The 18576-nt window shown below is 38.8% G+C and overlaps 1 protein-coding gene across 1 annotated transcript in view; it reads right to left on the bottom strand.

The window, feature by feature from the left end:
• Window positions 1-12: 12 nt before the first annotated feature.
• Window positions 13-18576, bottom strand: part of LOC107086234 (protein shisa-9A-like) — a 66640-nt gene continuing 48076 nt past the window's right edge. The window contains exons 3-4 of the mRNA XM_015377049.1: window positions 15026-15199; window positions 13-5428 (exon numbers count right to left, since the gene is read on the bottom strand). Coding sequence (XP_015232535.1) covers window positions 4551-5428; window positions 15026-15199 — 1052 coding nt within the window. The 3' untranslated portion in view covers window positions 13-4550. The remainder of the gene's footprint in view (window positions 5429-15025; window positions 15200-18576) is intronic.

An 18576-nucleotide genomic window follows, 5' to 3' on the forward strand; every position in this document is an offset into this window, starting at 1 on the left:
TATATATATATATACTTTGAACCTGGGAAAATTAGAATTATCAACTGGAAATATTTATCCCAAGAAGTGAGAATCCAGCATTAACCCTAAAAGAGCTGCAGGGTTTTGCTGTCAATGATGTGAAATAAATATCTTATTTTCTCCATATATCTTGACAAGGGGGAAGGGCTGCAAGACAGAGCTGCAAGACTGGATAAAAAAAAACAAAGGTAAGGTTTTAGTAATGCCTTGTAAGGATCCAGATCTGATCCTGACTGAGAATAAAAATAGATACAATCACATAAAAGGGGCTTTGGAGAAAATATCTCACAATTAATTAGACTTGGAGGACCTTTGAAAGGTAGAGGCATAAGAACAATATAGCCTTCTGCCAACTACAAGTCTTATGACTGAAATGTACTTCAAAATCATAATAACTAAAAATAATTAGGAACACATGTATGAAACTAGGTTAGGACATCTTTTTAAGGCTAAGCTTTCTTCCATTTTAAAGTTAAACTCTATTTAAACGGTGTTTCCATACCTGGAAAGGCAGCAAACTTCACTTTACCTTATTTCTATGTGGCCTAACATAACTAATGCTTTACTACCAGTTAAATACTTAAGATAGGTTTTTTTTTTTTTTTTTGTGAGCTAAGGTATGCATTTGTTCTGTCTCCAATATCCATAGGTCACGTGACACTTTGGACTGCGAGTGTCTGAGTAATGAATATTGTTGCCATGACTGCCTTCAGAACCCACTCATCTGTGGTTCTGACCCTATCAACCGTGCCCCAGACAGAGTAGCCAAAGCCCAGCTTTCTGCCTGGTTTATTTTGGCCCTTAATTGTGAGCAATGATAGTCTCTTTTTTATTTGTTTCCCAAATGTTTCTGCTGCCCTGCCTGCTCACCAGTTGTTGGCTATGAAAATCTGGCAATATCATGAAGATTTGACAAAATGTCTCTGGATTTCTGCCTGGCTGCATTAAGTCAATTGGCTCTGATCTTGAACATCCACCAAACTCTGACCTTTCTGTTACCTCTGGAACAAACAGAACTACAATACATCGGGGAAAGAAATACAAGAAGGGAGTCTGTGAAAGATTCTGGCTGGCTGCAGACGGCTTTTCACAGAGTGTGATTATCTTTGTTCTGCTTGGGTTTGGATGTCTTCAGAGACTGAAAACTGAAGATGGATTCTCACACACAGCCATGGCAAATGTCAATGAAGCGAAATATATGCAATGTTCAAAGACACAGAAACTACAAAGAAAATCACTTTTTCTTTGCCTCCCCAAATACATCACTTTTAATTCCTATTTTCACAGCTTTTACATGAAAAATAACAGTTTGGGAAGGAGATGTTATCACTGCTTCTCTTTACGGCAGGTTGTTTCTTAGATTTCTGCCCTGTAATTGCTCTAAAATAACCTCATATGCTCAGTGAACAGGGTGAAGGCTGCATAATGGATCCAATGGCACTTTTCTTCTAATATAACTACAATTCTTTTAACAGAGAAAACTTGTCGGAGTCCATGCATGATGCCAAACGAAGCAAAGAATGAATTCATCAGAAGCAAATAAGCGGTTTTAGAACAGTTTGACCCAACTCTAGAGCAAAGTCTGGTGATCTGAAAAGGGTAAGAGATGTTCTCTCAGTTGTAAAGATACATCAGAATTTTATTCCATTTATTTGCTTTTAAATGGGTTTTGATCCCCAAGTGACAGTAACTAGACACTAAAGATGGATTCAAACAGAGCCTTGGCAAATGAAGGAAATACTGCAAAGTGTTCAAAGGGACAAAGAAGTGGTACAAAACTGAAAATAAATAACAGTTATTGTCAGAAACGTTTAGATTACTTACATGGGGAAAAGCAAAAGACAGTTCAGTATTTCTCATCAAATTGTCCTGTGACAGAAACTTTTCATCACAATCCAAGGAACTTTCTGATATTTCTGCTTTAAAACATTCCCTTTATATATTTGTACAAAGGGACAAAGGATTAATAGAAACAGATAAAAAGAGAGAAAGGCTTTATATGTCTATTGTGTATAAAAAGCATATTGTCGGTATGAGCTACAGATACCTGGAGTTTCACAGTCTTTCTTATAAAACAGATGCAGAAGCAGCGCTGACTCTTTGTCTGCAGTGACGACCCCTGCCGCTCGGCACTGAGGGAGCACAAGGAAAGCAAAGCTCACCCTCCAGTACATTCTGAGAGGTGTGTTAATCTGGTGGACGTCCCGTATACGTGACGCCTTATAATAATTTTTAATTCCAGTTCCGTGCCTTCAATCAGGTCCCAGGTCATGTGACCCTCGAAGGCAGCGGGGTGTTGCACAGCATTAGTCAAAAATATCCCTCCTAATCTCGCACTCCGCCTGCTTAGTCATTTCTGATTTAGACGCTGTAATATCAGGTACTCCTTTGCACCTCAAATCTACATGCAGCTTGGCGCTGGCGATAAAACGTGTCTCAGACAGACACGTTATAATTTAACATGTTTTTTCTCTCACCAGATTGTCACATGCACCTCTCCTCTCTCCTTTTCTCCTGCTTAAAAAAGAGCCTTTAACACTTCTGTTTGCTTTTTCCTAGTCTACAGACCAGTTATTGTTGGTCCAAGGAGCTTGACAGCTGTTTGTGCTTCTAGATTCTCACTTCAGCCCTGCTAGGATCTTTATTTAATCACAGAGATGGAAGCAACACTCTAAATGAGAGAAGCTCAGCTGTAACAGCTAAGTTTAAATAAAACTGAAACATGCACATAGGCTTGAAGAAGCCCTTCGAAGATTTGGCCTATTTGTCACACTCACAGGTTTATTTTTATATTTGAGTCATTTAACCCACATAGATTGTTTATTTTTCCTCCTTCTGTGGCTAAAGCTTGAGTACAGTCAATAACCTAACAGAAAGAGCTGCTTGTGGCAGTGTTTTAAATAGATTAGATTGTTATATTTTTAACTACCATATATTTAGTTTTTTGCTTGCATAACATTGCACAACATAAGACTAGCAGTCTAAAAAAAAATCTTAAAAGCAACTTAAATCTAAGCTTAGTTTTGGTCCATTTGATATGTTTCAGGCCTGTAGCTCCACACATTTCCTGTGTGCTGTCTTAGATTCAATTTTACACTCATTTTTTTTGACAAAAATGGCCCATTTGGTCCACGTCCTTCCCAACGGGTAGCTGCAGAGCACCCTCTGGTAAAGGATGTAAAGTCCAGTAATCTTTTACTTTCCTAGAGGATCCTTTTAATTTTAATAAATTTATTCAGTGGTAAAATGAAATCCCTTTCTGTCCTCAAATGTAAACTTGCAAAGTTTGCTAAACTCTAATAGAACTTTTGATTAGAAGGGCTTAAAACTGAGCCTTTCGGCAATGGAACATGTTGAGTTCTGTTTGGAGTGAGGATGGGTTCCTTCTGTGTGATTATCATAAATTTACATCTGAATCCTGATCTCTGTTTGTTTATATCGCTGCAGATTCTTTCTTCTGGGATTTTTCTGCAGGAACATATGATGCCGCTGGGCATTTTCCATGGATCCGTTCGACTAGCAGACTAATACAGGTTCGGGAACCCCAGTTCAGAGTTTTATTCTGGGATTCCAATAATAAAAACACCTCATAGTCTGCGTTCAGGTCAGGGGACAACCTTTGAGGATGCAAAGTGTAGCCTGTTTAACTATTGAACCAATTTACAATGAACATATTTTGCGTTTAGCTTTAAACTAACAATCGATACATCAAAAAAGACACCCTGCTCACTATTGACAACAGTAGAGGATCCATAACACTGTGGGCCTGCTCCTAATACAAGCTGCTGACTATCTTTGTAAGAGAATTTGAATCCACACAGATTCTATTCTATAGATCTCCATGATCCTGTGATGTATCACTGGATAGGACTGAGTTTTACAAAGGCTCTCATTCTGGGTTTTGCCTGCACTGTAGATTTTGTTATGGCAACAAAGAAAATGTAATTACGGCGCTGTTTACATAACCATTAAAGATAAAGTTACTTGGGTATCATTTTGAAATGCAAATCCCAGGAGCTTTCCATATTTAAAGTTAACTATTTGCATTCTCTGTGTTCATGGACACTTTTATTTCTTTTCATCTAGCACTAAGTAACCCTTTTATGAAGGTCTGGGGGTACAGTATTAATGCTGTTCCTTTCTGTTACTGTAATCCCTTACTCTTCAACCGTGATATTGCTTCTCATGTTTGGTTTCTCACAAGAACATCAAATTTCAGCCTTTCTTTAACAATCAGACATTCTCACCATTACAGAGAAGGAGACAACACCTGAACATAGGTAGGAATGTACAAACATCACCTGTTCTTTAGGCTCTTGGTTAATTATTTGTGTATCATCACCATCATGGTCTGTTGAGTGATCTGATTGGCGAGCTGTTTTCAAGGCAACATTTACTCAGACATGTCACAGCAATGACACTCCTTTTTTCCCAGAGCTCCGAACACCTTAGGAGTTTGCATCTCCTTTTAAATATTACTTGTGTTGCCAGTCTGCACATATTTTTCTGCCTTTCTTATTCATGCTCTTTCACACAGTCACCTCTGTCTTGCTGTTGGTCACAAAGTAGGGCTGTGTGGGGAGGAAGTGCTGGCTGTGACTTTGGCCCCTGGTGCTGTGGAGCTGGTTTGGCTCCAGCACGGTACACTGGGGTCTCTTGTGCCCGTAGCTTTTCCTCCTGCCCACCGTCTCAGTCCCGTCCCAGGCCTTTATCCCAAACCCCATCGCATGCCCAGTTGCAATTGTGTTGGAGCTGTAGGCAAATGGACGGCCCATTGTGGCTGAACTTGAGCCAAAGGCGGTCTCGGCGGCCCTGGAGATGCCCAGGGAAGTGCCACCTGGCATGGTCCCCACCATATGTGCCAGGGAAGAAGCCCCAAGTCCTGGCGCCTTGCTACTGTGGCTGTGAGCATGACTGTGAGAGCTGTGGGAGCTGTGAGAGCTGTGGGTAGCGTGACTGTGACTTCCTTTGGGTTTGTGGCCATTCGGCTTGAGCCCCCCGCCCCCTACACCTGCTATGTGCCTCTCTGATGGGAGGGTTGAGACAGATGAGATGCTGGGCATCTCTGTCACGTAGGTGGCCACAGGCTCCGGAGTCAGTGGACCTAAAGAGGTCATTGGAGTCATAGAGGTCATCTGGGAAAGCGAGGTCATCTGAGGCATGGATGTCATCGCTGTCATTGATGTCATTGGAGTCATTGAAGCCATCTGCGCCATGGAGGGGTTTATGGGATTGGAGCTCATAGGGTTTGAAGCCATGGTGTTGGTGGCCATTGGTGGAGTCATTGAAGACATGTTGCCCATGGAAGGTCGGGAGTTGCCCATTGGCTGGAGAGGAAGGCCACCTTTTGTTGGCAGCTCCACCATTAGCCGTCGCTTGTTGTAGATTTCACCATTGTACTTGGCAGCTAGCAAGAGAGCAAAAGAGAAAAGCTGTTTGAAGTAAACACAAAAAAGATTTGCTGAAGATTTTACCTGAAGCTTAGCTTCTAAGGCAGAAAGTACTATTCATAGAACAAGAGAAATAAATAATTTTGATAAAAGAAAAACAAAAAAAAAATGAAATAAAATGAAATGAACAAACATTGCCTCCAAAAACAACACCATATAACAAACAGGATATATTTCATCATTTTGAGTCAGCCTCTTAAAGAAAATATCCTATGCTAATGTCTGCAGGAAAAGAACCTATTGTCCCCCTGAAAGATAGAGAACTGGCAAAGAAAAAAGAAGCTTTAAGTAAAAAATCAGGAAAGAGCATGCTTTCAAATATTTCTAATGATTAGTGGTGGATTAATCTCACTGTAATCTTTGAAATAATCTAGATGAATCTAGATTAAAAGTTCTCATTTGAATTCTACCAAAGAAATTCATGATATGCTTGTGCTGCATAAATAATAACTTGTTCAATAAATTTTCCCTGAAGCAAACCTAGCATCTTTATTATTACATCCATGTTTATCATGTTCTCAGATGCAGCCGGAGTTTCAGGGTCAGACATCATTAATGACCACACAGATCCCTTCATTTTCGAAAAAAGTACATCAATAAACAACTTTCTTTGCCACAATCCTTTTCCAAAATCAACAACTTTGCTTTCTGTAGTGATCAGTTGTTTCTCTGCAGCACAGCGGTGCTTTCAATGATGAACTCAATCAGCTGATTTTTACTCACACTGGCTGCTTTCTTTGTTTGTCTGCGAGTGATCGACTTGATCCACCAACCTTGTGATTTTCTTCAAGTCATCAGTGAAGTTTTTCTACTTGCTATGGCTACTTTTGCAACCTGATAGGTTCCCAGATTATTTTTTAGGAGGAGTTTTTCGACTCACTCAAAATTGAATCACTTGCAGAGAGTTTTCTTATTTCAGAGGGTGTTTTCTTTACTTATCAAAATAACCAAAATAATCTCCAAGTTGACTTACAAAAACTTTTAATATAAACTTTAATTGGTGGTAGAAAAACTGTTTCACCCTTTACCAAACAACCAGATCAATGGCTACTTCTGCTTGTTAATCACAGCATGATGAGCCTGACAAGGAGGAGGGTCAAATAAGATAAATAAATAACAATAGATCTACCATTAACATAACCTAGATCTGAAACATAAAAAATTTAGCAAAAAAGAAATGTATCTAATTCTGAAAAGGCTGCAACAGCAGGTGACGTTCAATGTGGTAATTTCACTGTACGCCTACACAGGTTCGAAGACTGATTCATTCTTGCCCCCAGATATATGTCCGCGCTAAAATATGGTGAAAGTCACCATTAGAATAGACCCAGCTACCAACCCAACTATGAGAATAGATTAACAGCGATATTTTTTTTTATCGTCAGATAAGAGTCTGGCCTTAACGCAGCCGATAACGGCCCACCAATACTAATGATCATTAATGACTAACAAATGGAGATTGTCTTCTTTGAGAAATTAGCTTGAATCAACAGCTTGGAAGCATTTTTCTAGCATGAAGAACTTGTTTATGGACACAGCACTGAACCCGAACAATATTTAAATCTAAACTGTGAGTGGGACACTTCAAAATCTTAATTTCTTATTAATGAATTTCTCATTTTCATTTTATGTTGTTTATCTAAATATATTCACGGTGATTTTCATTGTCTTGGTGTAGATCCCAAGAAAGTTTGACCAAAATGTCATACATTTAAGGATTTAAGGTTTTCTGATTGAGCTCACTGTAACTGGCATGATGTTCTGATTCTGAAGCCCTGTGTTTATTTTTCACCAAATGTAACAGCATGCTTCTGTCTTATCCAAATAATTTGTTTTCCTAAGTCTTGCGCATCTTCAATATGTTTTACTGCATGTTAAATAATAAGACAGTTCTTTGTGATATTTTAGGTATTCAGGGGTTCTGCAGAACTCTATATGTCTTTAGTACTTTTATGGCCTCTTGGAAAAGTTCTTAATGAGCTCTTGGGGTCATTCTGGTAGACCAGCCTTTCCTGGCTAACTTCTCCACTGTTATGCATTAAGTTTGCTCCAAGTATGTATCATAGTTCTCACCATGGTTCCCTTGATTTCCAAAGTCATTGAAATTGTTTAATTTAAATTCTCAGACTATTCTACTTCAGTAACTTTTCTCATTTATGCGTACATTTATCTAATCAGGGCATCCTTCGCTATTTTGTTTCCTGCACTTCACCAACTTCCAAGGTGCATGACAAGATAAGGTGAAAACTTCAGCAACACATGTTTTGGGTTTGTGGTCTTCTCAGGACTGTTTATTAAATCAACACATAGGCACTCACCCAGCCGTGGCTAATTCAAATAAAAGTGGTTAACCTAACTTTAAAATAGCTTAACAGAGAAAAATAAATCCAGAGCTAACCAGCAGCACATAGCTAGCCTGAGAACTTAATAATGTCTATGATGACGGATGGATATATACTGCAGGGCAGGCTGTAACTTGTTGCCATTATGCCGTTAACCTAGAAGGAGAGATTAGAGGTGGCTTAGGCCCAGACGCATGATGAATAAAATAACTGAAAATAAAGTTTTTTCCCTTATTAAATAATAAAAGATCTGTTCTAGTCTTTAAAAAAGTACAAATCAGGAAGAATCTGTTGATTGGTTGATCATTTTTTACAGCTCTGTAGAATATCAGAATAAAGTAAGATTATTCTGTTTTTTTTCTTTCTTTTTTCTAAAAACTCTGCCTCAGAACAGATTCAGTGAAAGTCTCACAAAACACAGTTTGTTGGTATGAGTATCTTCTTTTCTCAGTAGGCGTCTGTGTTTGTGTGTGTGCTTAGCCTCTTAGCGGTCAGCTTTAAAGCCTGATATTTATTCCTTCCTCTGTCAGTTAGTGTCACCAAGCTACAGTCCCTCTTATCTCTGCAAAATGTGACCTTTTTCCCCGTCCGATCCTCGCTCAAGTCAACTCATTACTCTTTAGCTCCTCGTCGCCTTCCTGTCCTTGAAGATAAAGTTAACACACTCAGTGAGTTTGCTTTGCTGCTCTAACTATAAATCTAGTTTATCACTCTGTGAGCGAGCGAGCGAGCGAGGCTACGGCAGAGCCTGGCTCTGGGTGAGGATAGGCGGGGTGCAGAATCTCACCCACAGAGTCTCTGCCAGACCACCTCCTGGGATCAAACTTGCTCAGGCGACAGGTGAATCAATCTGGAGGTAGTCAGCTCGACGGTGCAAACATCCAGCAGAGTACGTGAGGGGAAATATAAAACATGCTGCTTTGCTCTGTGGGCTCGATGTGCCTCTGTGTGGGAGAGGCAGCAACCCACAGAGACAAACAATATGCATGAGGAAGAAAAAAGAAACCTCTGTTTCTCTGAAGCCAATCAGTGGCAGACAAAACTTCATTAGGGTTAGAATTGGTGTAAACTGCTTTTTCTCAGCTTGTCAGAATATGTGAAGCCAGAGCTGAGAAGGATTTAGATTTAAACGTGTGTCATCACATTTTTTTTCACTTTTTACAGAGGTTGTTGTCCTTGTTCATTTCAGTGGGAATCTGCAGATTAATTGCTTAAATTTCCATTAATTAGAAATTCCTGACTTTTTACCTTCCTTTTCATCTCCCCAATGCAAACCTCTGTATTCAACTAATACATGGTTCAATGACCCTTAACATGGTTTGGTATGCAATTGTAGGATTTGGGTTTAAATGTGAAGCCTGTTTTTCAATCTGTTAAATTTAGTTTTATAATGAACACTCCTAAATTATTCACACCCTGTGAATAATCTAGCTATGCTGAAGGAAGGACTAATATAGAAGGTATGGTGGAGGAAAGGACATTGGCTGTGTCCGAACGTCTGCCCTAATGACTATATAGTGGCTCGGCCATTTTAAATGATTGTCTAGAGGATGAAAAAGTAGTGGACTCAAAATTTCCCACAATGCCCCTTGAAAAGTGGTGATCATCCATGGTCAAGAGTCGAGCAGATATATCCCAGAATGCTTTGCAATAGCTCCCCTCGCAAAACATTCTGGTGATTTGTTGTCTCAGCGGCCCGTGTCCGGAGGCACCGTGTGCGGAGGCTGAATCACGTAACCAACGGGGAGCGAAAAGTAGTGATCATCTGTCTGAGCAGTTAGTTAACTGAGTTCACTATAAAGTCCACTATACAGTCCCCGCTCTATATACAGTAGTGATTGAGAGATTTTTTCATGATCTACCCTGATAGCTGGCTCACCTGACAAACCCTCCCTGCTCTCTAATTATGATTCGTCCTGGCTGTTCTCCGCTGAGCATTTCCTGGATCTCAGAACTGTCCGGTTCTGAACTGTTTGCCTGAACTGGCTCGGACTCCTGCCTGCTCACTGAGGTTGATGCATCGGGGGCAGCTCACCTGAATACTGGGTCCTAAATTCTGGGTTACTTGACAGATTTAGGGCATAGAGCGGACGTTTGGACACAGCCACTGTGTGTAAATAAGGAAGCAAGGCCGTTCTCCCAAATACTAGGGAGATATAAAAGAGGGAAAATTGTTCTATTTGTCTTTATAAACTATTATTATATTTTCTTGTTTATTTTCTAAAAACGAACATGAGTCTGAAAACTGCATAATTAATTTCACAGAATGCAGTTTACAACATTTTATTTTGTATATTTAATAAATATTATTTATCTTAAAAGCGTCTCTCGAAAAATTAAAATATATTTTTTCTATTTAAAATGGATGGAAAGTGAACCCATTATCTGGGTTTAACAAAATATGGCAATAAATTTAGATAAATTTGTTGGAAGTAATGTTATATGAATTGTAGTATTTTTTCCACCACATCATATGCACATAAATCACATATTAACATGTAATTGTTGTGAAAGACTTCTGCCCTTTGCTGTGTTAAAAATCTTTGCCTGTTCATATAGATGCTTACTAAATATAACAAGCTAATTTCACTGTTATATAAGCCAAAAATACTGTTGTTTCTGTAGAAGTAAAAGCACAGCTAAGGAAAGATTAAAAGTTATATTTTTGTTTTTTTGTTAATTACAGGGGATTTACCATGAAAACTCAGACAGTTTGAATGTACTGTATAGAAGCATTGACTGTCATGAGATATAGCAGAACATTTGTCAGAAAACAGGGACCATAATTGGTCATTTGTACTTGCAGAGAGACAAGTAGTGAATCCAAGAGACCATTAGTTGGTTCTTATATGCAGCTTCACTTAGAATCCAATAAAGTGACCTTATATAACAGTCCAGAGGGACAGAGGAGTTGGTTACTGATTGACAGAAGTGAGGCTCATCAGACCACAGGAAAGCAATGGGGGGCAATTAAAGAGTGGGGGGTGCTGATCCCAGGGCTGCCTGCAATCAGGTCAGAAGGAATAAAAATACTGTTCCGCAGACAAAGTTTCTCACATACAGCATTTCACAAAAGTTTCCAGTTTGTCTGAGTGCACCCTGGTCGCAATGAGATATATTTAGGTGATAAAGAGGAGGCCAATTCTTCTTAAACATTTTATTCATTTTTTTTTTATGCCACGTAACTTTTCAGCATTGCCTTTTGTTGTCTGTATCGTAAAAATTAATTAAGGTTTGGAGTTATAGGAGCTTTTTCAGAGCAAGGTGCTTCTTAATGAAAACACATCCATAAGTCCTGTTCAAGCCTGAAGGAGAGATCTCCCTTCATTTACCAAAATGGATGTGAGCAGCCATAGGAACAGATCACAATTAGCTCTCAAATGATTCTTTGATGAAGGATATGGAGCATAGCAGATTAGGGAGAAAAAAAGGCAGATGGATGTCGAGGTTAAAAAAAAAGTGGCCGACTGGAACGGACGATATCAGAATGAGAAGGGAAGTGCAAACAGGTGAGGGTAGGGAAGCAGAAGGGAAAGAGAGAGGAAATCAAGTCAAAATATTAAAATTATGAAACCACACAGCCAGGTATGGAGGGAGAGGTGAATAAAAGATGAGAAACATTCAACATTTAAAACAGCATGGCTGAAGAAGTTGGTTCAAAAGAAGCCAGAAAAATATTGGCAGAATTTACTTTCAAAGAGCTGCCTGGGCGCATCTTGATGCTCCAGAGTTTCCCATTTAAAATAATTGTCTTTTTGTAGAAAAGACACATCAGGGGTGCAGCATTTTTTTTCCCATTAATAAGAAAAAAAAAAAAAGAAAACTTGCAATAATTTCCAGGCATTTTCAGATGAGTTAGATTGATTTTTGGGTCCTGCAGGCAGTCGCTGTCTGCACCACCTTCAGCTCAGACTCTTTCTCATTTTCTGACTATCTCAGTATCCAAGACAGCCTGAGGAGCACTAAGTTTGCCTGCTGCATTTTCTGTTTGTCATTTTTGGCAGTTTGTCACCAGCTTTGAGGAAATTTAACACGACTCCTTTTTACTTCCCATCATCACTTCAGTATGTACATAGCAGCATCAGCCTGAGGTATGCTCCGCAGCAGACAGGTTACTGCCAGGACTAATGTCAGACCCAATGCAATCTAGTTAGAGCTATTTCCCTACTAGTTGGATGCAAAAACAGAGAGACTTGAATTATATAACTAATATGTACAGACACTCATAAAATCAGTCATCCCATTCAGCTGTAAGGCAGTTTGTCACATTAAAAAATAATAGTGTTTTCTTTTTTTCCTGTAAAAATCTGAAACGTCTTGATCTGATATTCATCCCCATTTACTGTGATAGCTTTAAATTAATAAACCCAGTAGAATCAGATGCTGTTATGTCCCCCAATCAGTTACCAGCATCCAGATGTGAATAATTGGATCTGAGTCTACCTGCAGTTTTTTTCTGGTTCTGACTTTGAAGGTTTTTAAAGATCATTAGAGAACAATCAGCATCAGGTTGAGAGGAAGTTCTGTTTAAAGCAAAGACAAGTAAAGACAAGTATACGTTACATTTCCTGTCCTCCATTATGCTTTTTGTAGTGAAACTTGAACCTGATAACTTCTTGTCCTTTACTTACTGACAAACATTTATTTTAGATTTGTCCCTGTTACTCAGGTATCATCACCCCCTATTTTCTCCTGAACAGAGAGATTTCCTTCATTTAACAAACTGCTCTTCCTAGAGCTTGAACAGCCCCCGTCTGCTGGGCTCATATGAGGCAAGATGAAGGGAAGTCAGCGTCTCACATCAGATAGGGAGGTTTTCCACTAAAACCCATCCCGCTTCTCATTTTTTTCTCAAACTCTTCTGGTCGTTCTTCACTCTGATCTATTGCAGCTTCTGTCAGTGCTTAAAAAAAAATAGAAAAAATGGCATGACCTCCTCTGCAGTGATGATTTTTCTCCTTGTTTTTTACATGTGTGAAACAATGAGGGAAGAGCAAATCCTTTGTTGTTTGATCTTCAAAGCGTAACATCAGGATGTTCTTCAGTGGTATTTTACTTTAATACAACTAAAATTATACAGAAAACATCCACTCTTTTTATTTACTAATCTTAGAGGAATAATAGAAACATGCTTGTCACCACTGATTAGTTTTGTCTTAATGTGAGCTTTAAAAACTCTCAGCTCTGGTCTTAATATGTAACGGTTTCTGCTACAACTACTGCAACTTACGTTATTAAAGGTAAAGTGGAGGATTTTCACAAATGTTTAAAAAGACCCGCCCTCTCCACTTTAAAAGAAAATGCACATGCACAACCCTGTACCTGCTCCAGAGAGGGAACGCCTATTAAACACGTGCGAGAGCATGCACCAGCCCATTTTTCCTTGTGCACGCTCTGTTTAAAGTTGCTGTTTGCATCCCTCATACAAGCTTACTTCCAAAAAGAAGATTTTAAAAACTGGGATGAGCATTGAATTTATTTATTTGTTTAATTTTTTTACAGCACTAGTGGCTTGTTTTTTTCTTTCTTTTTGTTTTGTTTGTTTTTTCGACAGCCGAGTATAGGAAAGGGGGTATGAGAGAGGGGGAGAGACATGTGGCAAAGGACCGCAGGTTGGATTCAATCCTAGCTGGACTAAAGGCTGATTTATACTTCGAAACCAGGTCCTCTGCGTAGGTGTCGCAGTGAACAAACAGCATGCCCGCCCCCTCCACAGACACTCCGCTGCACCTCACCCAAATTGTAACTGACCACATAAAGTGCCACAGACAGGAGGCCGGCTTGTTTTGTTTTTATGACCCAAATTGCGGAAAGCAACTCATGCAGTTTGATCAGCTAGAAGAGAAGAGCGAGGTGTGCAAGAACACTGGGACCCTTTTTCCACCTGGATCCCCGCTCTATTTTCGCCATCATGTCCCTCTGTTGTCGGACTAAACTCGCCCACACTTCCTCATCGCCTTGGCCGTATCTAGGCCCATAGCGTATAGCACAGACCACGTTTCAATATTGAGCATAAATCAAAAATGTCTGCGTCAAGGTCACTGCGATACACTGCTGCAGGAGTATAACTAGCGCTTAAGGCCTAGAAACGTGGGTTGTGCTTGCTTACCACTGTGCAACCGAAGCAAGCTCCATATCACCAGAATGATTGACAATTAGGAGGACCACTTATTTTGATGATGACTTGGAAAAAGAACATCCTCCACTATACCTTTAAGTTTTAGCCTTTTTTTTCCTTCCACCAAACTTTACATGTGACAAAATGCAGTCAGGGAGCTTTAAAACCTAGATAAAGTTGGGGGATTACCAGACAGAAATGTATGAGTGTCTCTGCTGTGCTTTACACCACATCATCTGATAGAGATATGATTGCACTTTGTGACATATAGGCTGACAAGTTACTTTCAGAAGAATGAATCTAAATTGCATAAGAGGTTTGGAGGACTGTACTGAATCTTAAGAAATATGCTGACCTGAGCCCCAAACACTGAAACCACTCTGGGATTTTATGAGGCCTCCTAATTCTTGACTGGGTTACTTTTAATCATTTCTTTTGACAAATTATTTGAAAAACATACTATGTCATGTGTGAAAAAAAAGATAAAAATAAATAAGATTTGCTTTATTTACTTGTTTGTCTGATAAAGTCAAGTATCCAAATACTCCCTTCTATCTCTCAGTATTGAGATATTTGCTCAATACTGATCTGAAGAGTAAATCAACCAAAATCCAGGTGACCTGACATGCATAAATAAGCAAACACAACCTGAAACATTCATGCCAGCATCAGACGCTACAGGTTGTGAAATATGATGGCACTTCGAAATAAACCTATAAAAAATCAAATGGCTCATCAACATTTCCGGCATGCACTGAGCAGTCTGAAAGCTCCACTAGCAGTTTGTGTCTTACAGCGCGTTCTGGCTGTGGCACAATCGATTACACCTGTCAGGTCAGCCCTGCAAGACTCCGACAGAAGAATCACATCCCTGCTTCAAACCTAGAAGAACTACTGGCTGGCCTTTATGTTCGGGTCATAAAACCTTCAATAAATTGTACTGAAAAGAAAAAAAAATCAATGAAAGTCTAATTATGATGTTATTCCATCTCTTTACAACAACAACTAGTCCTTATTTGTTGTATCAAGACACTAAAGTTTATGCCCTCCTTAGTGTGCTGATGGAGAGATGTTGACAAAAAGGTAGCACTCACCTACAGCCTTCAGGGAGGCATACTTATTCAGATCCATGTTTTGCTGCTGTTGCTGCTGCTGTTGCTGCTGCTGCTGCTGTTCATAGACTTGAGCCAGCTGGCTGAGGGAAGGGTAAGGGTGCTGCTGGCCAGCATTGGAGCCCGCTCCCACATTGTTGTTTATCTGGCCACCTTCTGTGGACGAGGACAAAGGACGAAGGACAGGGTTACCACCATGTTTAAAGCCTGTCTGGTATTGGCTGCTGGACAAACAGTTTGGAAAAGGACAGCGTGACCGGGAACAACAATAGGGGATAACCCCTAACGTCACTTACATAACCTTCCCCTATTGAAGCAGGTCACATGTGGTTTGAATCATAGACTAATGCCATCATTTTCTGTCTGCAGATTATTGTTCTACCTTAAATAGATCTGGAAACAATCCATCAAAAAGCATGTGATATGTAACAGAGGAAACAATTTTCAATTTAAACCAGTTTTTATCAGCTAGATTACATGACTTCATGATTTTAAGCCACTGATCATTTAAATTGTATGTGATGATTACACTGAATTCATGTGAAGAGGGAATCTTTAACTTTAAAGTAACATCTATTATAGTAAATATTCACCAAAATGGTTATATATATGGAAGTTTACTGGAGCTATTTAACAACATGTATGTGTACATACGTATAATTCAATGATCTCCACTTAATATAAACAATGAGCTAAATAAGATCAAATACAGTTAGCCTAATGAACTAATAAGAAAAAAGCTCTTTATTAGTGGTAAACTATGCTGCATCCTAAAGAAGCAGTAAAAAAATATTTTTTTTTTCTAATGTAAGAAGAAGGAATTTAGGATGCTCTGACCTATAGCTCAGACTCTTAACGTTGAGTTTGAAGAGGAAACAAGGAAGAAAGCCCGGCTTTCAGAAAAAAAAAACACTCGGAGATCTGAGAAACTTGTCTGAAAATAAAGGGAAAAAACTATTACAATACACAACTGATTTTGGAGGTATTTGTAAATAAAATTCCTCCAACAAACAGAACAGAGCACAAGAAAATATCATCTAATAGTTCTTCCTTTATTATGGGAGAATAGATATGATGATTGGTCATTTGCTTCTAATGGAAGAATAAACTAAATGTCAATAAGGCTACCAGTCACAGAGAATAATATCGTCCTCTGTCTTTATAGGGCTTTCACTGCTGTATTAAGGAGAACTCCTTCACGTCTCCCTCCGTGGCTGCAGGGATTTAAACAATAGGACCTTTGTTCTTTTTGCTATCATTTGGTTGAGCTTGTGTTTCTCCAACATATTAATTTTCTTATAGGTCCTGCTGCTAAAGCGATGAAAGTATAAATTCTCATCTTACATAGCCTTCAATCTAATTAAAGTAATATTGCCATCTAATGGTGTTGCTTTTTTAGATTTCCGTTGTTGAACATGCTTAATATAAAAGATGTGTATGTACAAACACTCCACATATTTTAGTTAGTGCTTTACATTAATCATTATATTTTCTTGCAAAGCTAGTCATACCCTTTACATTTTTCAAATTTCGCCATTTTGCAGCAATAACCTTTGATTTATTTTGAGTAGGTTTCATGTGATAAAATGACACCATGTGTGAGGCGACGGGAAATGATTCATAGTTTGATCATCAGAGGAAAAAACACATTAAAAAAGTCCAAGGAACACAGCAGACAGTTCGGGGAAGAAGTTTTGGAGAAGTTTGAAGCAAGAAGCAGCCAAGCTGCACATAAAACTCAAGAGGAGCTGCACAGATCTACAGCTAAGGTGGAAGAAACCCTCTGCCCAAAAATAAAACATATCATTGAATGTGGTGTGATTATCCATTGAGATATATTAAGCAGCAGATATGTTTCCACTGCAAAGTGAGTCTGTAGATACTGGATTGAAGGGAGAAAGACCTCCGCCATCAGGGGCATCAGAACTGTAACCCTGTGGATCTCAGGCATTCTAATTACAGCTGCAGTGATCACACTTTATTCTTAGTGGACATGAATAGATGCAGCGCTAACATCAAGAAGCCCCTATCGCCTTTTCTTGGAAGAAGCTCATATTTAAAAGATTACACATTACATCCAGAATGCATTGAAACTGGATCTTTCTCTAGGCCATAGCTTGGCCCAGTTGAGTGATCTGATTGAAGAAATGCCAACTGACTACTCAAACAGCAACTGGACTTAGGACGGAAAAATCATTCACTTAAGAAATAATGAATGATTTATGAAGACTACTTTTCTAATCCTCTTATTTTATCATCAAATTTCTACTGCTTTGACAGCCCAAAGTCTAAACAAATGGAAACCAGATGCTTGATGATGAGATAAAAACACCTGAGATTGTGGTTATCCTCCACATCAATTGAATGTAGGGATGATTTCCCCAAAGGGCAGTCATTCCAGTTAGGAAACAATTAACGATTCAGTTTTTGTCTTTTTAGTAGGGTAGGGTAGTGCAATGAGCCGACTTCATCATCCCAATCTCAGCTGCTGCATTAGGTGGAAATAACTGATGACAGGAAAACAGTAAAAACTCTGAGCTTTGACATGAATTAAAAGCAAAATTTCTGCTATAGCTTTCGTTTTTATAGAACAACATCCATGACAGGGATTTAGGAGTTCTGTGTTCTGGTTACGTATGCTACTTTCGATCATAAACCCTATTTCTAATGCTATTTCCATAAATTCCCAATATTGCCAGGTGGTAACAATAACTTTAATAACACTAAATTTGGCTCCCCGTTTCACAGCTGCACAGATAAACTCATTAATGTTTCCAAACACTACTTTTAAATAGTTCATTAATGCAGCTTCCCTATTAAAACCCTAGTAACTGGTATCCATTGATCTTACATTTTTTTCACAACAGATACAGTTAAAAAGCTAAATAAAAGTCTCTTTAAAGTTAATTGCAACTATGATAATTTTAAAAGTATTTTGTTTGCAAAATTGTGTTCTTCCTGAGAAGGACCACAGAAAATTACCGTGGCTGAGGAAAAAGGTTCCTCATCCCTAATCCCTCAAACTGAGAGCACCCTGAATATTTTTTGCTGAATACCCTTGTAGAAATTGTGAGTTTATCCATCATGCTATTACATTTCTTGTTTACATTTCAGATCATCTAGTGACTACCAGATACCTCAGTATTTTAGTGTGTGATCATGTATGTGTGTAAGTGTTTTGGTAATGGATTCTGTGGGAAGAATCAGATGTTTTACATTTATTCTAAAATAGTGGTTTCATTACTGGCTAATAAAGAGTGGAGGTGCAAAAATGGGTCTGCAGAGCTACATGATTTAAAATGAAATGTTCTGCGGCTGTACTGAAAACATAATTACAAAATCCTGTATTTAGATAAAAGAGGTCTCTAACTCAGTGAATACTTTCTGCTAAAAGCTCTGCTTGATTATTATCTCAGTAAAGTGCTTTAAGATGATATGTGTTGTGCATTAGCGCTATATAAATAAACCAAATTGAACGGATTTGAAACTGAATTGATTCATAGAGATGGATGGAGACAGAGTGATGGGGAGTG

This window comes from Cyprinodon variegatus, unplaced genomic scaffold (genome assembly GCF_000732505.1).
Source record: "Cyprinodon variegatus isolate N-32 unplaced genomic scaffold, C_variegatus-1.0 Scaffold146, whole genome shotgun sequence".
NCBI classification, from domain to species: domain Eukaryota; kingdom Metazoa; phylum Chordata; class Actinopteri; order Cyprinodontiformes; family Cyprinodontidae; genus Cyprinodon; species Cyprinodon variegatus.